This window comes from Schistocerca cancellata, chromosome 8, assembly GCF_023864275.1.
Source record: "Schistocerca cancellata isolate TAMUIC-IGC-003103 chromosome 8, iqSchCanc2.1, whole genome shotgun sequence".
Classification (NCBI taxonomy): domain Eukaryota; kingdom Metazoa; phylum Arthropoda; class Insecta; order Orthoptera; family Acrididae; genus Schistocerca; species Schistocerca cancellata.
The window spans coordinates 183,487,009-183,506,794 of NC_064633.1; the positions used below are offsets into that span (position 1 = coordinate 183,487,009).

The window sequence follows — 19,786 nt, forward strand, 5'->3', positions numbered from 1 at the left end:
ACGGAGGATGAGGCAACACAGTGATTTCAGTTTTTGTGCAATAGTCATACACCAACCAGGGATGAATGTACGGGTGTTTTCCTTTGATGCAAGAGCCATGAATTGTCTCACCACATTCCAGGCTGTTTACTTCTCACATTTTTTCGCAGGCGTCGCAACGCATCCCGATAGTACTATCACTTAACAGTTTGTCTCTGTGGCACAAATTCATGATGGTGAACTAATCCTTCAAAGTCAGAGGAAACTATCAGCATGGCTTTGATATTTGACCCGACCTGATGAGCTTTTTTTGGTCTTGGAGAATCTTTCCCAACCCTTTGTAAAGACTGAAACTTGGTCTCAACATCATAACTGTAGACCGCGTTTCATCACCAGTCAAATATTTCTCTTAAAGAGCATCTCATTCTCATTTGCAAGATCCAAAAGCTCTTCAAAGATTGTGAGGCAAAGATCTTTCTGGTCTTGACTCATTAACTGTGGGATGAACTTTGGTGGCAACACGATGTATTTCAAGAAGCTGTGTCAGGATTTCATGACATGATTCAACTGAAATGTTACATTCTTCAGCAGTCTCTTGGACAGTCAGTCTTCGATTGGCATGCATAATTGCGTTGATGTTTGACACGAGCATCGTTGGTAGATATCAAAGGGTGTCTTGAATTGGGGTCACCTTTAACTTGGGTCTGGCCATTTGTAACCATGTGTACCATTTGTAACACTGATTACAGCTTAAGCAGTTAACACCATGGGCTTCCTGCATCATGTGGTGTCTCTCACCCAAGGTTTTATTGAGTTTAATGCAAAATTTAATGCAGACACATTGCTCCTCTAACTCTGCAATCTCAAATTCGCAAACTGTGCGACACAGCATTCTACTCGAACAGCACTGAACAATAGCTAACAGACATACAACAGTGAAACTTTCAGCAGTTACACACGAACACAGGCGTGTGTAGGGATGCCAACTGCATTTCACTCCAACACACCATTGGCATGGAATTTTTTGAACAGACCTTGTTCATCAAAATGCCAAAATTATGTGTGCTGCAATATTGGTCAAGGAGGATGCTGACTGAAAGGAACTAGGCTCATCAAGAAAATGTTCTGTTTGAAATGAAAAGACTTTGTGCTGCAGTGCTGTGGACTGTGTCGTGAAAAACTTGAGAGGGAAGCTTATTTGGTGGGTGTTTTCAAAGACTGTGACCCAGAAATGATATAATACTAACAGTGGGTTCATACTGACAGGGATGCACTATACACATCACACAACTCTAGACAAGTTTGTAGAACTGATTTTATAAACTCATATTCTGACTAGCCACCATTTCATTTCAGAATACGAAAGTTCATATCTGAGGCACCTGAAGAAATAAAATCTTGCAGATTATTTTGGTGGGAACTGTTCACTTGTCATTCAAGCTACTGTTAAAGGGTTTCATTGGAGAAGAGCCAAGCCATATTGCATCAATTTGTGGTTTACTTTGGTGGAAAAAAAACTACACAGTATCTGCGTCTGTATTATTAGTGACGGCCTTCATCATTATACTATTGCAGTTAATGCGTTCGTAATGAGGATGATTAAATATTTGAAGATAGAAGAAATCGAGCATATTCACTGCTTTAGTGAGGGCTCTGCTGTCCAGTACAAGAATTTTAACAGTTTATGTCTCCATAAAAAGGATTTGGTTTCTCTGCTGAGTGGAATTTCTTTGCAACCAGCCATGGAAAATCTCCTTGTGATGGAACTGAAGGATGAAGGAATAATTAGAGAGACTGGCTGCTCATACTAGTTTGCAGAGGCCTTTAGATAACCAGATTTTGGCACCTCTTGAACTGTTTCAGTTCTGCACTGATATTTTAGTCATAATTTTTTAAAAAAAAGTTGCACAGAAAGAAATTGAGCAAATTCTGTTTGATCAGGAAAGGTTTGCTAAAGGCCACACAGTTGTTACTGGAGGAAATCACCTGTTGATGCCCATTGGTTTAAACAGGATCAGAGTTAGCAGAGTTTCCAATGACGCTGCAGCAGTCGCAGTTAAAACAATTGACAAAATCCAGCTTTTTCAACAACAGTGTTAAAACCCGAGCAGGATGTCACTTGCATGTATGGCAATGCTTGGTGAGTGTGAAATGTATGTAAACAGGGTGGTCAATCTTATGGAAAACATGGAATTATCAGGGAATTACATTTTACTTGCAAAAATCAGGGAGATCGGAGGCAGCTGCAGGAATTTCATAAAATCTTGGGGAATTCTGCATTTTTAACCTAGCATTAAAATTGAATTTTATTGTGTTCTATAAATCACAAATTTTAAAATGCTTAATATTTCTTTAAATCTGTTAATTATATGAATATTATTCCACCTAAAGTATCGGTTTAAAAACTGCGGTTAAACTCCTGCTTATGGCTGGTATATAACACAGCTGAGAGGAAAGAAAAATAATTATCGTGGTATGCTGCCACCCCCTCCTCACCATTAATTTCCATTAATTTATCAGGAGCTTAATGACACCATCTTCCTCCTCATACCTAGAATTCTCAGGAGTTTTTTCCCAAGTTTGAGTAGCCATCCTGGTAAATTCCATTGAGGGGAGGAGAACCTTGGTCAGCTTTATGCATCCCTGTGCTCTCCCCCATTTCTTCCAGTGGTCACCTACTAAAGATATTTTCTGGGTTCCAAAGCAGCATATATCTAAAATCATGAAAGCACCGTAAAGGAACTCAGGAAGGCAATATAGTTACTCAGAATCTGAACAGGACAGTATTGGCAATTATTATTCCAGTTGCACAGTGCATGTAAAAGTTGTAACTTTCTGGATTTTAATTTGGTTTATTGCTTGAAGTTTATTTATAAATAACTACACTTGTATTTTTAACATTTGTTTCCACTGATTTTAGTTTCTGTTTGCTCTTCTATATCACATACACACTGTGTACGAAAAGTAACAACTTCAAGTACTGTTTTCCATCCATAAGCAGGCAGAGTTCAAAAATGAAACTATATAGCTTCTGAAGCTTAAAAGAATATTCTTTGTAGATACAGCAACATGAAAAATATTAAAGAACATACGATTACGATACAGACCACCAAAATTACCTGATTTATGCCAGTGAAAATGTTTACACCAAATTTGCAGGCGGATGTATTTCGATAGAGAAGGACAGAGGCTATTTACAAAAAGCACATGGCAGAGTGGATGTGTGTCATACTATAATTCTAGGCTGAATTTGAAGGAGTGCAACTGTCACCAGTTGTATTTAATTGTCTGTTTAGCACAAACAGTTGTTTTAAGTGTGCAAAAGCAGGGGCTTGGAAGGTAAAAGTATCTTTCATAAAATATATCCAAAGTTGGCAACTTGAACATGAGTGTAAGTGGTGCAGATTTGGGATCCATACCTATTACAGGCTGTAGAAATGGAATGGAACGAGATATCGAGATAAAGCTTTGGACATATCCATCCAAGACAATTTTGAAGTTACTGAAAAAATTTCACTGGATTTGCAAATGGTTGAGTGGGACCACTTCTGAAACTAGTCCTCTTTAGTGGAGTATCCAAGCAAGTGTGTTTCCTTACCTCAGGTTGAATGAATTGTGAATGCTGCCTCTCTGAAATACTTACCTTGTATAGAAATTCCATTTGTTTTGCCTCCATGTATTACTCTTAAGCCATTCTCACATGGGACATGTTCCCCATTGTGAAGTGCGCTAGACATGGTATCTGTCATGGTTGCTGCATTCTCTGAAATGACCTGCTATAGATCACAGGAAGAGCTCCTCATAATGATTTGTGATCTCGGCACTCTACAGTGGCAGTCCGGGCATCTGCTGTGTAAATCGCACATTTTTTCACGAAAATGGATGCGCATAAAATAGCTGTGTTAACTCTGTTAGTGATTGTCAACAAAAGTGGAGGAAACAGCAACTAAAATGCTGGACTTGTTCATGGATTGAACAGCGAATAATGCTGTAAAACAGTGTGCCATACATACCAGAAGAAGTTATTTGTTAACTCAGTTGAATTTTTCTGATTTTCAGTTTTCAGTTCAATATATTTGTAGTGTCTAATGTCAGTTTGCACATGCATGATATCCATATTGTTGATGTTCCATTCATTACAGTCACCCTGGCTTCACCACATAGATTTCAAGACTGAGATTAGTTTCATAACTCCATTTGAATGGAAGAGATCTTTTTTTCCCAAAGTTGCTCACCATAATTGAAAAACATATTTACTGGCAATATACAAATATTAAGCAGTCCATAAAACCAAAAGACAGGTAAATATATGTTACACGAAGTTTCATTAAAGCAAAAACTTCCAGTGTGTAACTTTTTTGCTTGCAGTTATGTTCAGATTTCTGGCTACTGGGGAAATGTTCCAGTCGCTGGTCTTTGCAACAAGAACTGCAGCAGCAAATGTGTTTGCTTATATTAAAAAAAAGACTGCTACAGGTCGTACTTCTATGAAATTAATAAGAAAGAGCCAAAATCTTTAAGAAAAAGGAAAGTGATTTTGTGTGTGTGTGTGTGTGTGTGTGTGTGTGTGTGTGTGTGTGTGTGTGTGTGCGTGCGTGCGTGCGTGCGTGCGTGTGTGGACCTTGAGCTTCACTGCCCATAATGCTGTCAACTTAGCTATGCCCTCAACGTTGCTTCCTGGCCACCAATAATGGGCTGTCTAAAGACTGTATCTACAAGTTTCCGTATTTGATATTTTAACTGTAACAAATTTTATCAAAACGACACGCTTTTGAGAGATCATCATTGCGCTGTAGCATTGAAACTGTGTACTTTCATATCACACATCTAACAATCATAAAAACATCAAGTACAGGAGGCCATTATATGCCGATATGTAGTTTCCTGTTATTTTCATAACAAATTGTAATGAAAACGATAAAATGGAGTGTTTTCAAGAGATCGCCACTTTGCTGATGTTTTGAAACAGCTTATATTGTGAAACAGCTGTATATATACTCCATTCATCATAAGAATAAACCTTATGTAAACATTACACCATGTATGCTTCTGCGTTTGCTTGAGTCTCATTGGATTTTGTTTCATTTGGAGTGGAAACCAAGCTGCGTCCGGTACAGTCAAGTACGATCATAGGGATACGCTCTATGCTGTGTTACACGCACATAGACTGAGCGATTACGCTGGCCAACAGCTTTACTGGTGCATTAAACTTTGACAGCACTGGCCAGCCAGCGGTCCAACTAAACTGCAGTGGTGTGAGGAGTTGCAGTTCGGATGTAAAAGGAGACTATCAAAGAAACAATTTAGCTTCGAATGCCATTTTTAAAAAGAGTGAAACAGTAATCGGCAAAATTCCAGCACTACCGCATGGTTCTTAGGTGGCCAAACAGGAAACATAAAATGCTCTTGTGCTCCAACGAAGGTATTAATTACGGTCAGTCGTCAGGTAATCTCTTAGCTCCATCCTTATCCGAATCCGAGAACTATGTTTCAGTTCTGGAATTGTCATCTGCTATGTTGATAATGAGTCAGTCAACAACAGAATCCATGAAGCAAACTAGACACTGCATTTTCTCCTCTTCTTTTATGACGTGCCATTCTGTATCCCGCCAGCATTTGACTGTGATGTGAAAAAGCTGTGAGTGTCAGTTCCAGTGCGTCTGGCAGCTTAACAGTCTTGTTATTTCTTGTACCAAATCCCTTAATGTGGCTATCAGTTCTGTTCGGTTCATATTATAATGGTACAGTGAAAAATGTAAAAATTATGCAGCATTTGTGTGCTCGATGCTGTGAAAATGATTGTTTTTTTGTTTCTATGACACTCGTCTACATCTGTGGTATAAAACAAAAGACATAGTTCAAATAATGAGTATATTTGGTTTTTCATTTTTGCCTAACAAAATGAAATGGTTATGTTTTTTTAATTTAAGCAACCTTTATTAACAGTCTTTCATAAAATATCGATAATTAAGAATTTATATTTGAAATGAAAACAAGAATTTCACGTGCAGTATGTAATTAGAAACAAGACGACGTCCATTATTCATATAAAAATGATGACAAATTATACAATTACGAGATGTAGGTATTTCAAATTGAACAAGGAAAAAATAATGATTTAGGTGAAACTTGAACCAGCAAATTAAGAACTGGTATGACCTATCTCTCTACTACACTACAGATACCGCTGTAAATGAAATGTGAGCTTAGCTCTCTACTGTATATAATACAGTCCCTCGGAAAATTTGAAAGCCGATTATCTCTGTAAATTTACAAAAAACATTAAGAACAACATATTTCACTTTTTAACCGTTTTCCATACGAGTGTTTCAGTATGAAAATGTAAGCAGCCTCAGCCATTTTCATATTGCGTATTAACGGCATGACAATCGGAGTACAACAGTGGATAGGCTGTGACTGTACACAATTTTTGAAATAAAAGCTACATAACTAAAGCGTGATTAGGAAATACGTTGATGGCTGTTAATATATTTGAATATCTTAAAGTGTCTTTTACCGTAACTTAGTAATAATAGTTTGGACAAGAAGAGAATAGAAGCTTTCGAAATGTGGTGCTACAGAAGAATGCTGAAGATAAGGTGGGTAGATCACGTAACTAATGAGGAGGTATTGAATAGGATTGGGGAGAAGAGAAGTTTGTGGCACAACTTGACTAGAAGAAGGGATCGGTTGGTAGGACATGTTTTGAGGCATCAAGGGATCACAAATTTAGCATTGGAGGGCAGTGTGGAGGGTAAAAATCGTAGAGGGAGACCAAGAGATGAATACACTAAGCAGATTCAGAAGGATGTAGGTTGCAGTAGATACTGGGAGATGAAGAAGCTTGCACAAGATAGAGTAGCATGGAGAGCTGCATCAAACCAGTCTCAGGACTGAAGACCACAACAACAAACAACAACAGTAATAATATATCTCGTACATAAGTAGAACCTACTTCTAAGAGCGTAACAACACCACTGTAGGTCTGCTATGGCTTCTGACTAATCATCGCGTTTGTGTACATCAGGTTTATTCCTATGGTAAACAGAGTATAGTGTATTCTGTGACAAAGAAGACCCACCAACTGTGTAGTTTAACTCAACACAATATGGCGGCTCCTCTGATCTGCTTGTCATGTAAAATGGTCATCTCATTGGCTACATTGCGTTCCACTAGGCAAAAATTCTTCATTTGCGCTCATGTCATGTGAGAGGATGGCTTTACTGTTGTATACCTTCAGATCATTTTATGCTATTTTTCACAAGTTTTTCTCCTTTCTTTGTACCTCCCATTTTCTAAATATATGTGCTGTTTCCCACTAAGGATATGTATTTATCATTCCCAAATTTTTGTCCATTCTGCCAATTTTTTGTTGATCGATCTGGTATTTGAATGGTAAAATACCAGTGGTTACAGGTGTTGGAGCAGCACCTTTTTTAGGATAGGTAAGACAGAAAGATATGAAGTTCTACGAGAGGTCAGGATTGAAACAAATCTTCAGTTTAGGAAAGAAATTAAACAGCACAATTCTAGCACATTGGATCACCAATCACAGCTGTCAATTATAAATTTTCACCAATCACTAGAAATTTTATCTCCACCAAGTTGTATCTCAGTCCTAGATAATTGCATTGATGAGTTAGTCACCCAACCCAGTTGGCATAATCTGCCTCTCTGAACACCATGTGACCACTGGTATAGGAACTGGGCCTAAGCACAATGAGAAACTCAGACAGGAGAGTACTGCAAATGTTAGAATAAGGAAAGGTTCTCATAAAAGTATAATTAAAAATAATGTAAGTATATTTCTTCAAAATATTGTGAGTTTAAAGAATAAAATAGATGAGCTTCTGGTTTGTTTAGAAGATTTAGAAGCTGAGGATGAAATAGATATACTATGCCTGTCTGAGCATCACATTGTTACTGATATGGATAAGGTAAATGTAAGTGGATATAAGCTCTCTGCACATGTAATTAGAGAAAATATGGACAAAGGAGGAGTTGCCATATACGTCAAAAGTTATCATTGTGCAAAAAGTATAGAAACAAAAAAGTTTTGTGTAGAGAAACATATAGAAGCATGTGCCTGTGAGCTTAAATTAAATAAAGGCACATTTATAATTGTAACTGTATATAGGTCCCCATCGGGAAATTTTCATCTATCTGAAAAATTTGGACTCCTTGTTGTGCTATCTGTCAGACAGGGGGAAGCAAATTATTATTTGTGGGGACTTCAATGTAGATTCTCTGAAAGAGGGTAATAGGAAAAATGACCTTGAAGTATTACTCAGTTCTTTCAATTTGACACCTGTTATTGATTTTCCTACTCGGGTGGTAAAGGATAGCAGCTCACTGATTGATAACTTCTTTATAGACCAAGATAAGTTTAACCAGATAAATGCTCAGCCTGGTCTTCTCTATATCTTCTATCAACCCTATCTGGTATGGATCCCACACTGCTGAGCAGTATTCAAGCAGTGGGCGAACAAGCGTACTGTAACCTACTTCCTTTGTTTTCGGATTGCATTTCCTTAGGATTCTTCAAATGAATCTCAGTCTGGCATCTGCTTTACCGACGATCAACATTATATGATCATTCCATTTTAAATCACTCCTAATGCGCACTCCCAGATAATTTATGGTATTAACTGCTTCCAGTTGCTGACCTGCTATTTTGTAGCTAAATGATAAAGGATCTATCTTTCTGTGTACTCTCAGCACATTACACTTGTCTACATTGAGATTCAATTGCCATTCCCTGCACCATTCGTCAATTCGCTGCAGATCCTCCTGCATTTCAGTACAATTTTCCATTGTTACAACCTCTCGATACACCACAGCATCATCTGCAAAAAGCCTCAGTGAACTTCCGATGTCATCCACCAGGTCATTTATGTATATTGTGAATAGCAACGGTCCTATGACACTCCCCTGCGGCACACCTGAAATCACTCTTACTTCGGAAGACTTCTCTCCATTGAGAATGACATGCTGCGTCCTGTTATCTAGGAACTCCTCAATCCAATCACACAATTGGTCTGATAGTCCATATGCTCTTACTTTGTTCATTAAACGACTGTGGGGAACTGTATCGAACGCCTTGTGGAAGTCAAGAAACACGGCATCTACCTGTGAACCCGTGTCTATGGCCCTCTGAGTCTCGTGGACGAATAGCGCGAGCTGGGTTTTACATGACCGTCTTTTTCGAAATCCATGCTGATTCCTAAAGAGTAGATTTCTAGTTGCCAGAAAAGTCATTATACTCGAACACAATACGTTTTCCAAAATTCTACAACTGATCGACGTTAGAGATATAGGTCTATAGTTCTGCACATCTGTTCGACGTCCCTTATTGAAAACGGGCACCGAGCGAGGTGGCGCAGTGGTTAGCACACTGGACTCGCATTCGGGAGGACGACGGTTCAATCCCGTCTCCGGCCATCCTGATTTAGGTTTTCCGTGATTTCCCTAAATCGCTTCAGGCAAATGCCGGGATGGATCCTTTGAAAGGGCACGGCTGATTTCCTTCCCCATCCTTCCCTAACCCGAGCTTGCGCTCCGTCTCTAATGACCTCATTGTCGACGGGACGTTAAACACTAAATCTCCTCCTCTTGAAAACGGGGATGACCTGTGCCCTTTTCCAATCCTTTGGAATGCTACGATCTTCTAGAGACCTACGGTACACCGCTGCAAGAAGGGGGACAAGTTCCTTCGCGTACTCTGTGTAAAATTGAACTGGTATCCCATCAGGTCCAGAGGCCTTTCCTCTTTTAAGCGATTTTAATTGTTTCTCTATCCCTCTGTTGTCTATTTCGATATCTACCATTTTGTCATCTGTGCGACAATCTAGAGAAGGAACTACAGTGCAGTCCTCCTCTGTGAAACAGCTTTGGAAAAAGACATTTAGTATTTCGGCCTTTGGTCTGTCATCCTCTGTTTCGGTACCATTTTGGTCACAGAGTGTCTGGACATTTTGTTTTGATCCACCCACCGCTTTGACATAAGACCAAAATTTCTTAGGATTTTCTGCCAAGTCAGTACATAGAACTTTACTTTCGAATTCATTGAACGCCTCTCGCATAGCCCTCCTCACACTACATTTCGCTTCGCGTAATTTTTGTTTGTCTGCAAGGCTTTGGCTATGTTTATGTTTGCTGTGAAGTTCCCTTTGCTTCCGCAGCAGTTTTCTAACTCGGTTGTTGTACCACGGTGGCTCTTTTCCATCTCTTACGATCTTGCTTGGCACATACTCATCTAACGCATTATGTACGACGGTTTTGAACTTTGTCCACTGATCCTCAACACTATCTGTACTTGAGACAAAACTTTTGTGTTGAGCCAACAGGTACTCTGAAATCTGCTTTTTGTCACTTTTTCTAAACAGAAAAATCTTCCTACCCTTTTTAATATTCCTATTTACGGCTGAAATCATCGATGCCGTAACCGCTTTATGATCGCTGATTCCCTGTTCTGCGTTAACTTTTTCAAATAGTTCGGGTCTGTTTGTCACCAGTAGGTCTAATACGTTATCGCCACGAGTCGGTTCTCTGTTTAACTGCTCAAGGTAGTTTTCAGATAAATCACTTAAAAAAATTTCACTGGATTCTTTGTCCCTGTCACCCGTTATGAACGTCTGAGTCTCCCAGTCTATATCCGGCAGATTAAAATCTCCACCCAGAACTATAAGATGGTGGGGAAATCTACTCGAAATATTTTCAAAATTATCCTTCAGGTACTCAGCCACAACAGCTGCTGAGCCAGGGGGCCTATAGAGACATCCAATTACCATGTCTGAGCCTGCTTTAACCATGACCTTCACCCAAATCATTTCACATTTTGGATCTCCGTCAATTTCCTTCGATACTATTGCACTTCTTATCACTATAAACACGCCTCCCCCTTCACTGTACAGCCTGTCTCTGCGGTATACATTCCAATCTGAGTTTAGGATTTCATTACTGTTTACGTCTGGTTTCAGCCAACTTTCTGTCCCTAGTACTATATGGGCGTTGTGACCGTTAATGAGGGCAGTTCTGGGACCTTTCTGTAGATGCTCCTGCAGTTTACTATTAGCACATTAATATTGTTATTCCCTGTTGCATTTTGCCTACTCCTACCTTGCCGCGTCTCAGGAGGCGTCTTGTCGGGCCTAGGGAGGGGATTCTCTAACCTAAAAAACTCCCATGTGCACTCCACATGTACTCCGCTACCCTTGTAGCCACTTCCGGCGTGTAGTGCACGCCTGACCTATTGAGGGGGACCCTACATTTCTCCACCCTATAGCGGAGGTCGAGAAATTTGCACCCCAGATCTCCGCAGAATCGTCTGAGCCTCTGGTTTAAGCCTTCCACTCGGCTCCAAACCAGAGGACCGCGATCGGTTCTGGGAACAGTACTACAAATAGTTAGCTCTGATTTCACCCCGCGAGCGAGGCTTTCCGCCTTCACCAATTCCGCCAACCTCCTGTACGAACTGAGGATGACCTCAGAACCCAGACGGCAGGAGTCATTGGTGCCGACATGAGCAACAATTTGCAGTTCGGTGCACCCAGTGCTCTCTATCGCCACCGGTAGGGCCTCCTCCACATCTCGGATGAGACCCCCCGGCAAGCAGACAGAGTGAACACTGGCCTTCTTCCCCGACCTTCCCGCTATTTCCCTAAGGGGCTCCATCACCCGCCTAACGTTGGAGCTCCCAATAACTAATAAACCCCTCCCCCCGTGTGCCTGCTCGGACCTTGCTGAAGGAGCAGCCACTTGTCCACCCACAGGCAGAGCGGGCGATGCCACACGGCCAGCCTCCACATTGACCCTCCGCCTCGTGCGCCGCGAACGCCGCTGAACCCACCACTCCCCTTGGGGAGAGGGTGGCCCAACCGCGCCCAGTACCCGCGAAGATGTCTCGACAGCAGGGACAGTGGGTGAAGCATGTAACACCTGGGGTGTACCTTGCGACGCACCAGACTCCCCACTGCTGCTACACTCCGAGGCAGCAGCCTGAAGACGGCTGACCGCGGCCATCAACACGCTCAGCTGTTGGCGAACAGTGGCCAGCTCCTCCTGCGTCCGTACACAGCAGTCACACATCCTATCCATCCAAAGGAATCAATTTACTGAAGAGAGTTAATCAACCTTTAACTAGACTGCTAATTCACTAAAGGCGGCTGTTTATTCACTAAACTGTGGTTGCTAGCCACTTCTTGTAGAAAACAATGAAAATAGCACTACCTGTCTCTGGACTGTATTGAAAACAAACACTAGCACTACTGGCACTATGGTTGACTAAAGGGACTCTCTCTGACTGTATTCAAAACAAACACGAAATCTATGGAACACTATTAATAGCACCCGACAATTAAAGCTTCCTAAAAGCAAATACACACGGAAGAAGAAGTGACAAGTAAGAAAAATACAGTTAGTACTTACATTAAGGTAGCTCGCTGCACAGCAGACGTGAAGCAGACGGCAGTTACGACGACACATAGAATAAAGACATTGTTATAGTATTAATAACAGTGCACAAAAGTCATACTTATTAGCTTAAAAACTAGTCAACATAAATGTGAAGATAGCAGTTTCATATTTAGGGCATTATTGCATCTGTTTTAACCTTGAACAGTAATCAAAACTCCCCACTTTGGGTTTAAAAGTGACCCAAAAATGGAAATGAGAAAAACAGCAATTTTTACATTAGGGCATTATTACATTAGTTTAACAGTAAACAGTGTCAAAAAATTTAAAAACCTCTTTCCAATCTGGGTTTTACTTATTTCTCTGAAAGAATTCCTCTAGTGAAAAAAAAGAGGTCTCAAGTAAATAATTTTTCAAGCTACGTTTAAATACTGATGTACTACTCCTTATACTTTTGATGCTGTTGGGTAGGGAATTGAAAATTTTCGTTCCAGCGTACTTTACCCCTTTCTGAATAAGTGTCAAGTTCTTTAACTCACAGTGGAAATACTCTTTTCTTCTGGTGTTATGTTCACGATGTAGGCAATTCGTTTCATACAGCTGGAGTCCACCCAAGATCATCCTGCAGACATTTATTTAAGGATCTAGGGATATTCACAGTAGCTTCTCAGTATATATACTCTCTTATGAAATTTGTTATTAACAACCAAACCCAATTCAAAAGTAATAGAAGTGTGCATAACTACAATACTAGGAGAAAGGATGATCTTCACTATTCAAGATTAAATCTTACTTTGGCACAGAAAGGGGTGAATTATACCGCCACTAAAGTCTTTGGTCACTTACCAAATAGTATCAAAAGTCTGACAGATAACCAACAAGTATTTAAGAAGAAATTAAAAGAATTTCTGAATGACAACTCCTCTTACTCCATAGAGGAATTTTTAGATATAAATTAAGAAAAAACCAAACAAAAAAATTATAAAAAAATTAAAAAAAAAACAAAAAATAAAAAAGTTGTTATATTAACTTAATTATGTTGTTAAATTAACTTAATTATGTCATGTATTGGAAAGTTTGACTCGTTCCACATCATTACGAAATATCGTATTCATGATCTATGGAACTAGTATTAATCTAATCTAATCTAATCTGTTGTTTTGTGATAGTTGTGTATAATTGTATGTTTGTCCATCATGCTTACTCTGCTTTTCAGGAACCACAAAGCATGGTACTCAGTGGTTACGACACATACTTGCAATTGAGAAGACAGCACCTTGATTCCCTCAGTGACAAGCGAAATTTAGATTTTCTTTGGCTTCCATAAATTACTTAAAGCAAATGTTAAGATATATTTGAAAAGCACATAGTTGGTTTCCTTTATCAGTGTGCGCTTGTGGTCCATCTATAATAAACTCATCATTGACAGATATTAATCCTTAATTTTCCTTCTGGAATTGAGTGTGATGTTGCAGCGGCTAATACATAGACCTATACGCCCAATTTGATTAAGATTGTTTGTAGTTTCCTTAAATCACTCCAGGAGAATTCTGGGCTTATTCTTTCATAAGTTGGCCATTAAATTTCATGCCTCATCCTTGTCCTGTCCAGGCTGTTCTTCACCCGTAATAAACATGACATGAAGATGATGTTACGCCTTGAAATTCCTTCAGTATTCTCTTAATACAAACATTTCTTAGTTGTGTAAAAATTCCTCATTTCTTTTTTATATACTAGATTTTAACTTTATGGAAGATCGTCTAACATCTTCTGTAATAAGTAATCATAGAATAATTTTTCCAACAAAATTAGAAACAATGATGTATACAATTTATGTCTTAAGGCAGGATCAAAGGGAGCTTCCTCTCTTCCATGTGACTATGTCCTTACAAATATATTGGACATGTCTGCTATTGAAAGCACTGCCGTATTATGCACGAGCTGTAAAGCAAAAGAAAAAGCTGTAGCTCGTTGCTCAGATTGTGCCCACTTCCTTTGCCCTAACTGCAACACAGCACATCAGGTAAGCAGGTTCATTGATTTAGGTCAAATATCATTAACTGGTACTTTCATTAATAATTTGCTATATTGTTGCATTGCTTAATGTTACAGTTTATGCGCTGCTTTGAAAATCATCAGGTAGTACCATTTGAGGATTTACGAAGCTCAAGAGAAGTTGTCCCCATACACAAACCAATATTTTGTGACACTCATCCAGCTGAAAGTCTGAAGTTCTATTGTTTTAAGTGTCAGGTAAGCTTTATGTACAGTATTGCCACTTAATTTTATGGTATAATGCTTGCTGGAAAATATGGAATGTTTGACAGAGGATGCTGTCCCTGTGAGTTCTTTTGTGTATTGTGCACTTCAGCTGTGACACACCATTTGATTATGTACATCTGGGGTGAGGGATGGTTACAGTTATAAAACTATGAACAAGAAGAAGTGTTCTTTAATATGACAATATTCCCCAACACAGTTGAATGGTCATATTTGATGATGATATTATGATGATGATGATGATGATGATGATGGATCAAATAACATTACAGTGCATACCTATAAAAAATTTGTAATTTTTGTTTACAGTATTCGTTGAACAGACCGCATAGTATATACAAAATGCATTGGTGGCGGTTTCACAATTTTCCAATGTACAAATTTGTGAAGATGACTTACAAATTTGGTTTTGGTGTTCTCCTTTTAGCAAAATCTCAAGTTCATTTTACATTACATTAATGGATTGATGTGACTTCCAATGTCTCAAGATCTCTTGTGAAACCTTTTCCAAAGTTAGGGGTAATTTTTTTTAGTTGTGATGCACATTTTTGTTATTCATTAGGGGAATGTGTCTCGTCAGAATGGTGTAAAAATTTCATCTCCCACAAATCCTCAGAATTAATAATAAGAGTATGAGAAAATATGAACAAGGTGATCATGTCACAGAGGCAGTTATGAACTTCGTTAACGTTGTGTGATAATGTGCAACCATTTTGGACGTGTATAACATGTTTTTGTAGTAAAGCAATTTTGCATTTTCTTTTGCCACCAAAAAATTTTAAGTTTGCAGCTGTCTCAAATTTTTGCACATTGCCACTACTCCAAAGTTTGGTAGTTATGTGTGTTTACTTTGCTGTTTAAGTGTAATATTGTTTAATCGAATAAATTCAGTGTCCTGATTTCTGATGTACTCTTGACATAATTATTTTCAGGTTTCCAGTTGATTTACCCATTTCAGTGTTGCTCAAAAAAATCATTCGTGTGTGTACTGTAAACTCTTACTGTACCATAAAATTGCTTGTCTTCGTCCAGCTGGTTTAAGATGTTAGCACAGAACTTTTTGTGAGACCATTTTTCTGTGTGTCTTCATTCTTGATGTATTGTCAATATTACTTTGACATGTGCAGACATTTTTGCAGTAAAAGTCAAACAGTTACATGCAGAGTACCCAGTTCAGGAACGTTACACGGAGTTACTTTTGCAGAAGTGTTAAAACATTTTTGCCCTTATTACTCTCTTGTGTTGGATTAACACTTCCGTATGCTCAACAGAACACCTTTGCCACTTGTAAATGGAAGGTGCATAAGTTCTGTATTGGAATGAAAATTCCATTTTAGGGCGCTTATACATCCAGTTTTTTTTTTTTCCCCACATTCGGGACCATTGAAAAGTGGCATGAGTCACTTCAAGTCAGCTCTTTATGTGCTTTATTAAAGAATAACACAGGAACCAGACATGCGAGTGCACAATAAATTTATAAACCATTGAAAGTTGTAAAACATTTATCTTGGCATACTGTGTGGCTCAACAGTTTTATATAAATTTTTTGATTGCTTGGTAAAGTCAATAGAATGAACACAGGTGCTTACTGTTGCTGATTCCAATGTCTTTGCTTTTTATAGATGCCTATATGTAACAATTGCATGGTGAGTGACCACAAAGCACCAGAACATCATTATGAGTGCCTAGCAGATGCAGAGGAGCAGCAGAAAGACGAATTAAAAAGTCTCATGGCAGAGAGCAAGTCAAAAATAGAGTTCTGTGAAAGTGCTTCAAACCATTTAGAAAGTGCTTTAGGTGAACTGCAGATACAGCATGATAATGCCAAAGATCTGATTCATGAAACATTTCATAGTTATAAGGCTGTGCTTGAGAAGTGCAGGGACAAAGCTTTAGAAGATTTGACTAAGATACATAAATCAAAAGAGTTGAAAATAATGGATACATATAACAGGTAAGGTTTGCATTATATTTGTATATGTTGTAAAGTAATATATGTCTTTGTTACTCAGACTGGTAATTTACACCTTTGATGACAAAATTTTCTTTAAAACTAATGTTGAGTACAAGGTACTAAAGTCTGGGCTTTTTGACAATATGAGCGTTATTAGCAGCCCCTGAATGAAGTCTATTCTGAACATTAGGAAAACTTTTAGTTATTAAAGATGTTTTAATGCTTGAGTAAAGAAGTGGGTGATAGTAAGTTTATTGTCCTTGGCTAACCAAGTATGTCTTTTGAATTCATCAAGATGGGTCTAAAGTAAGTGCTGTGGCCTGCTTAATTGTTGTAATACAGTATTAATGATTACAAAGCAACAAGTTGATTTTTGTCATTTTTTTTTGTTCACTGTGTTTTGAAATGTTTCTGTGATAGTGTTGTAAAGAGAATTAATTGTAAATACTCAATGGAAGCAGTGTCATTTTTTTTCCAAAATGAGTTGGCATTAGGGATTCTACCACTCATGTATAGCTGACTGATATGTGGCACATAGAAACACACAAAAGAAAGCAGTATTAACAGTAGCTGGCTGAACCTTTGCCCTGTCTATAGTGGAAGTACACACATTCACGCACACAACTACATATACCCAAATGTGCACAAGTATGGCTGCTGCAAGGCTGACTGTCGATTATCAGTAGCGTTGGTGGATAGAAGTGTACTGCCTCCCCCCCCCCTCTTGCTCTACCCTCTATCCATCTTCCGTGTTACCCCCCCCCCCCCCCCACCTTGAGCGTCCTTCTCTAACTCCTCCACACAGGGAACTGCTATCAATTGATTAACAACAACAGTCAGTTGGTGACCGCAGGTGTGTGTGTGTGTGTGTGTGTGTGTGTGTGTGTGTGTGTGTGTGTGTGTGTGTGTGTGTGTACTTCTGAAAGAGAAAGGCCAAAGCTTGAAAGCTAGTGTTTCTATGCACCCACGAATCTGTCAGTTGTAGGTAAGTGGTTGCTTTTTGTTTGTCATTTACCCACACAGAATGATAAAAAAGCTGCCACTAATAATACTTAAAATGTTCACTCGTAGAGGACTGTTTTTAATGACAGTGCATTAAGTGGATTTCCCAGTACTATTATGATGCCATCCAAATAAAAAAAATTGGAAATGGTGTAAGGAAACTAGCAAGTGCAGGTTCCAGATTGGTGAGGATCATCATCCTGTTATGGTTGCCTTAGGTACTTTCAGAAACAGCATTATGTCAAACTAGGGGACAAAATGCATACTGTACCCAGAACTTTGGCAAGACTTCTACTAATCAAAGAGCACTATGTATTTTTTATTTAAAGTTAATGCTATTCTTTAAGAATAATCAGATAATTATCCTTCCTATTCGCAAAGTTGTGTCCTCATTTTTGGAACTATATCCAGTTACTGAGGCTCTGTATCTTACAACATTATTTCTCAATCTGTTCTGTATTTTTAGTTTTTGAAGAGATGCTGTTAAGAGTTCCTCAGGAAGGTGGTTCAGTATTCTGTTGCAAGCTACCTTTTCAAAAAGTTGTGGGAATGCAGGAGGCAGGTGTGTCTTTAATTGTAGGTGATTTGGTTCTCTCAGCTTTTATAAATCGGTCGGGCTACTGCATACATAATTTTTTTTGGGAAAAGCACCTTTATTCACTGACAGACTACAAAAGTAACTTTAGGGGGGGTTCTATCAAATTAGCACAAAATTTAATTATCATAAAAGTTTATGCTTTTCAGTGGCCTAATAGTTCTTGTAATTTCTTGGAGAGTTGTTTTGCAAAACTGATGTTTGATGGTGGACTAATAAGTGCCTGTCTAAGTTTGATGGGTCTGCTTTTGGTGGTACATTTCTTTTCCCTATGTTTTCAATTTACTGGTAGGCAGAATTCATTGATTTTAATGGCCAAATATTGGAATTCAACACCTGTCGCACTGCTATTTTTCATTGCTACTGGCTCTTGTTGACACTGCTGTATTCAGCAGCAAGGTCTTATAACTGCCATAAATGATTTTGTAAGGGTTCAATTAAGTGGTGCTATGGTCTCTGGTGTTGTAAGAACTGAGCCCATAGTGAATATCTCTCTCTCTCTCTCTCTCTCTCTCTCTCTCTCTCTCTCTCTCTCTCACGCACTTTGTTTGTGGTTGTTTAGTTTTAACTAGTTAGATCTGTGAGCTTAACACAGACGTAAATGTTAGATATGTACCTTTCTGCATTACCTTTTCTACAAAGTTGAATCCAACTCTGAGGTATAAATTAACCACTCTTCATTTTGCACAGTAACAAGTGATAACAGCAACACATCAAATAAATTTTATGTGCAACTTGTAAAAATGATGAAAGACATTACAAATAATTATTCTACAAATGCTTTATAGAGTAAAACTTGGTCAGTAATTTTCCTACTGACCAGATGTGAAAGTATGTCTGAATAATGCAGAAAAGGAAAGCCTGTAACAAACACAATTCATAAGAGGGAACTCAGAGTACAGGAAGAATCATACTGATTACCACCATATAACCAAACATTATTGTCCCTAAAGGCATTACTAACGGCAAGTGACACGGTAATATTATACTCCGTCTATTTTGAATCTAAATATTTATGACAGTTTCGTGTATTAATTTTGGTACGTCTGGTATTCCTTGGTATGGTTGCAACCATGAAAATGCCTTGGGGTCCCACTAGCAGCGTACCACTCGATATTAGCACTGGTGTGCTCAAACCTCATGCTGGTAAGCTGATATTATAAACATTGTAGAGTGATCTTGAAACAAATTTCATTTGTCAAAACACTAGATATATTGTTTGATGCGTTGTCATAGCTTTGATGTGACCTTGCAGTATAATGCATTGAGAAAGCTTTTTTAATGCCCATCCCAAAATGTATGTGATCAGTCAATTTCATAATTCCCCAAATTGTGATTTATTGACATTGTAGTCAAGGGAACTTTTTTATGCTCTGTGAAGTGCACAGTTTTGCATTTCAGAACATTTACAAAAAGCTTTCAGTCTTTACACTGTTTTGAAATCTTAAAGCAAAACATGTGTTGACTATTTGTACAGGTTTTTCCAGATAATACTTAGTTACAGATAACGTATCATCTGCAAAACAAATCTGAAGTTACTATCATTGTTACCTCCCAGTGAACCT

At 38.6% G+C, this 19,786-nt stretch overlaps 1 protein-coding gene across 1 annotated transcript in view; it reads left to right on the forward strand.

Moving 5' to 3' along the window:
* LOC126094486 (B-box type zinc finger protein ncl-1-like) overlaps positions 1–19,786 on the forward strand; it is a 161,050-nt gene that overhangs the window by 41,408 nt on the left and 99,856 nt on the right. Inside the window, exons 4-6 of the mRNA XM_049908883.1 lie at positions 14,234–14,413; positions 14,503–14,643; positions 16,293–16,624. Coding sequence (XP_049764840.1) covers positions 14,234–14,413; positions 14,503–14,643; positions 16,293–16,624 — 653 coding nt within the window. The remainder of the gene's footprint in view (positions 1–14,233; positions 14,414–14,502; positions 14,644–16,292; positions 16,625–19,786) is intronic.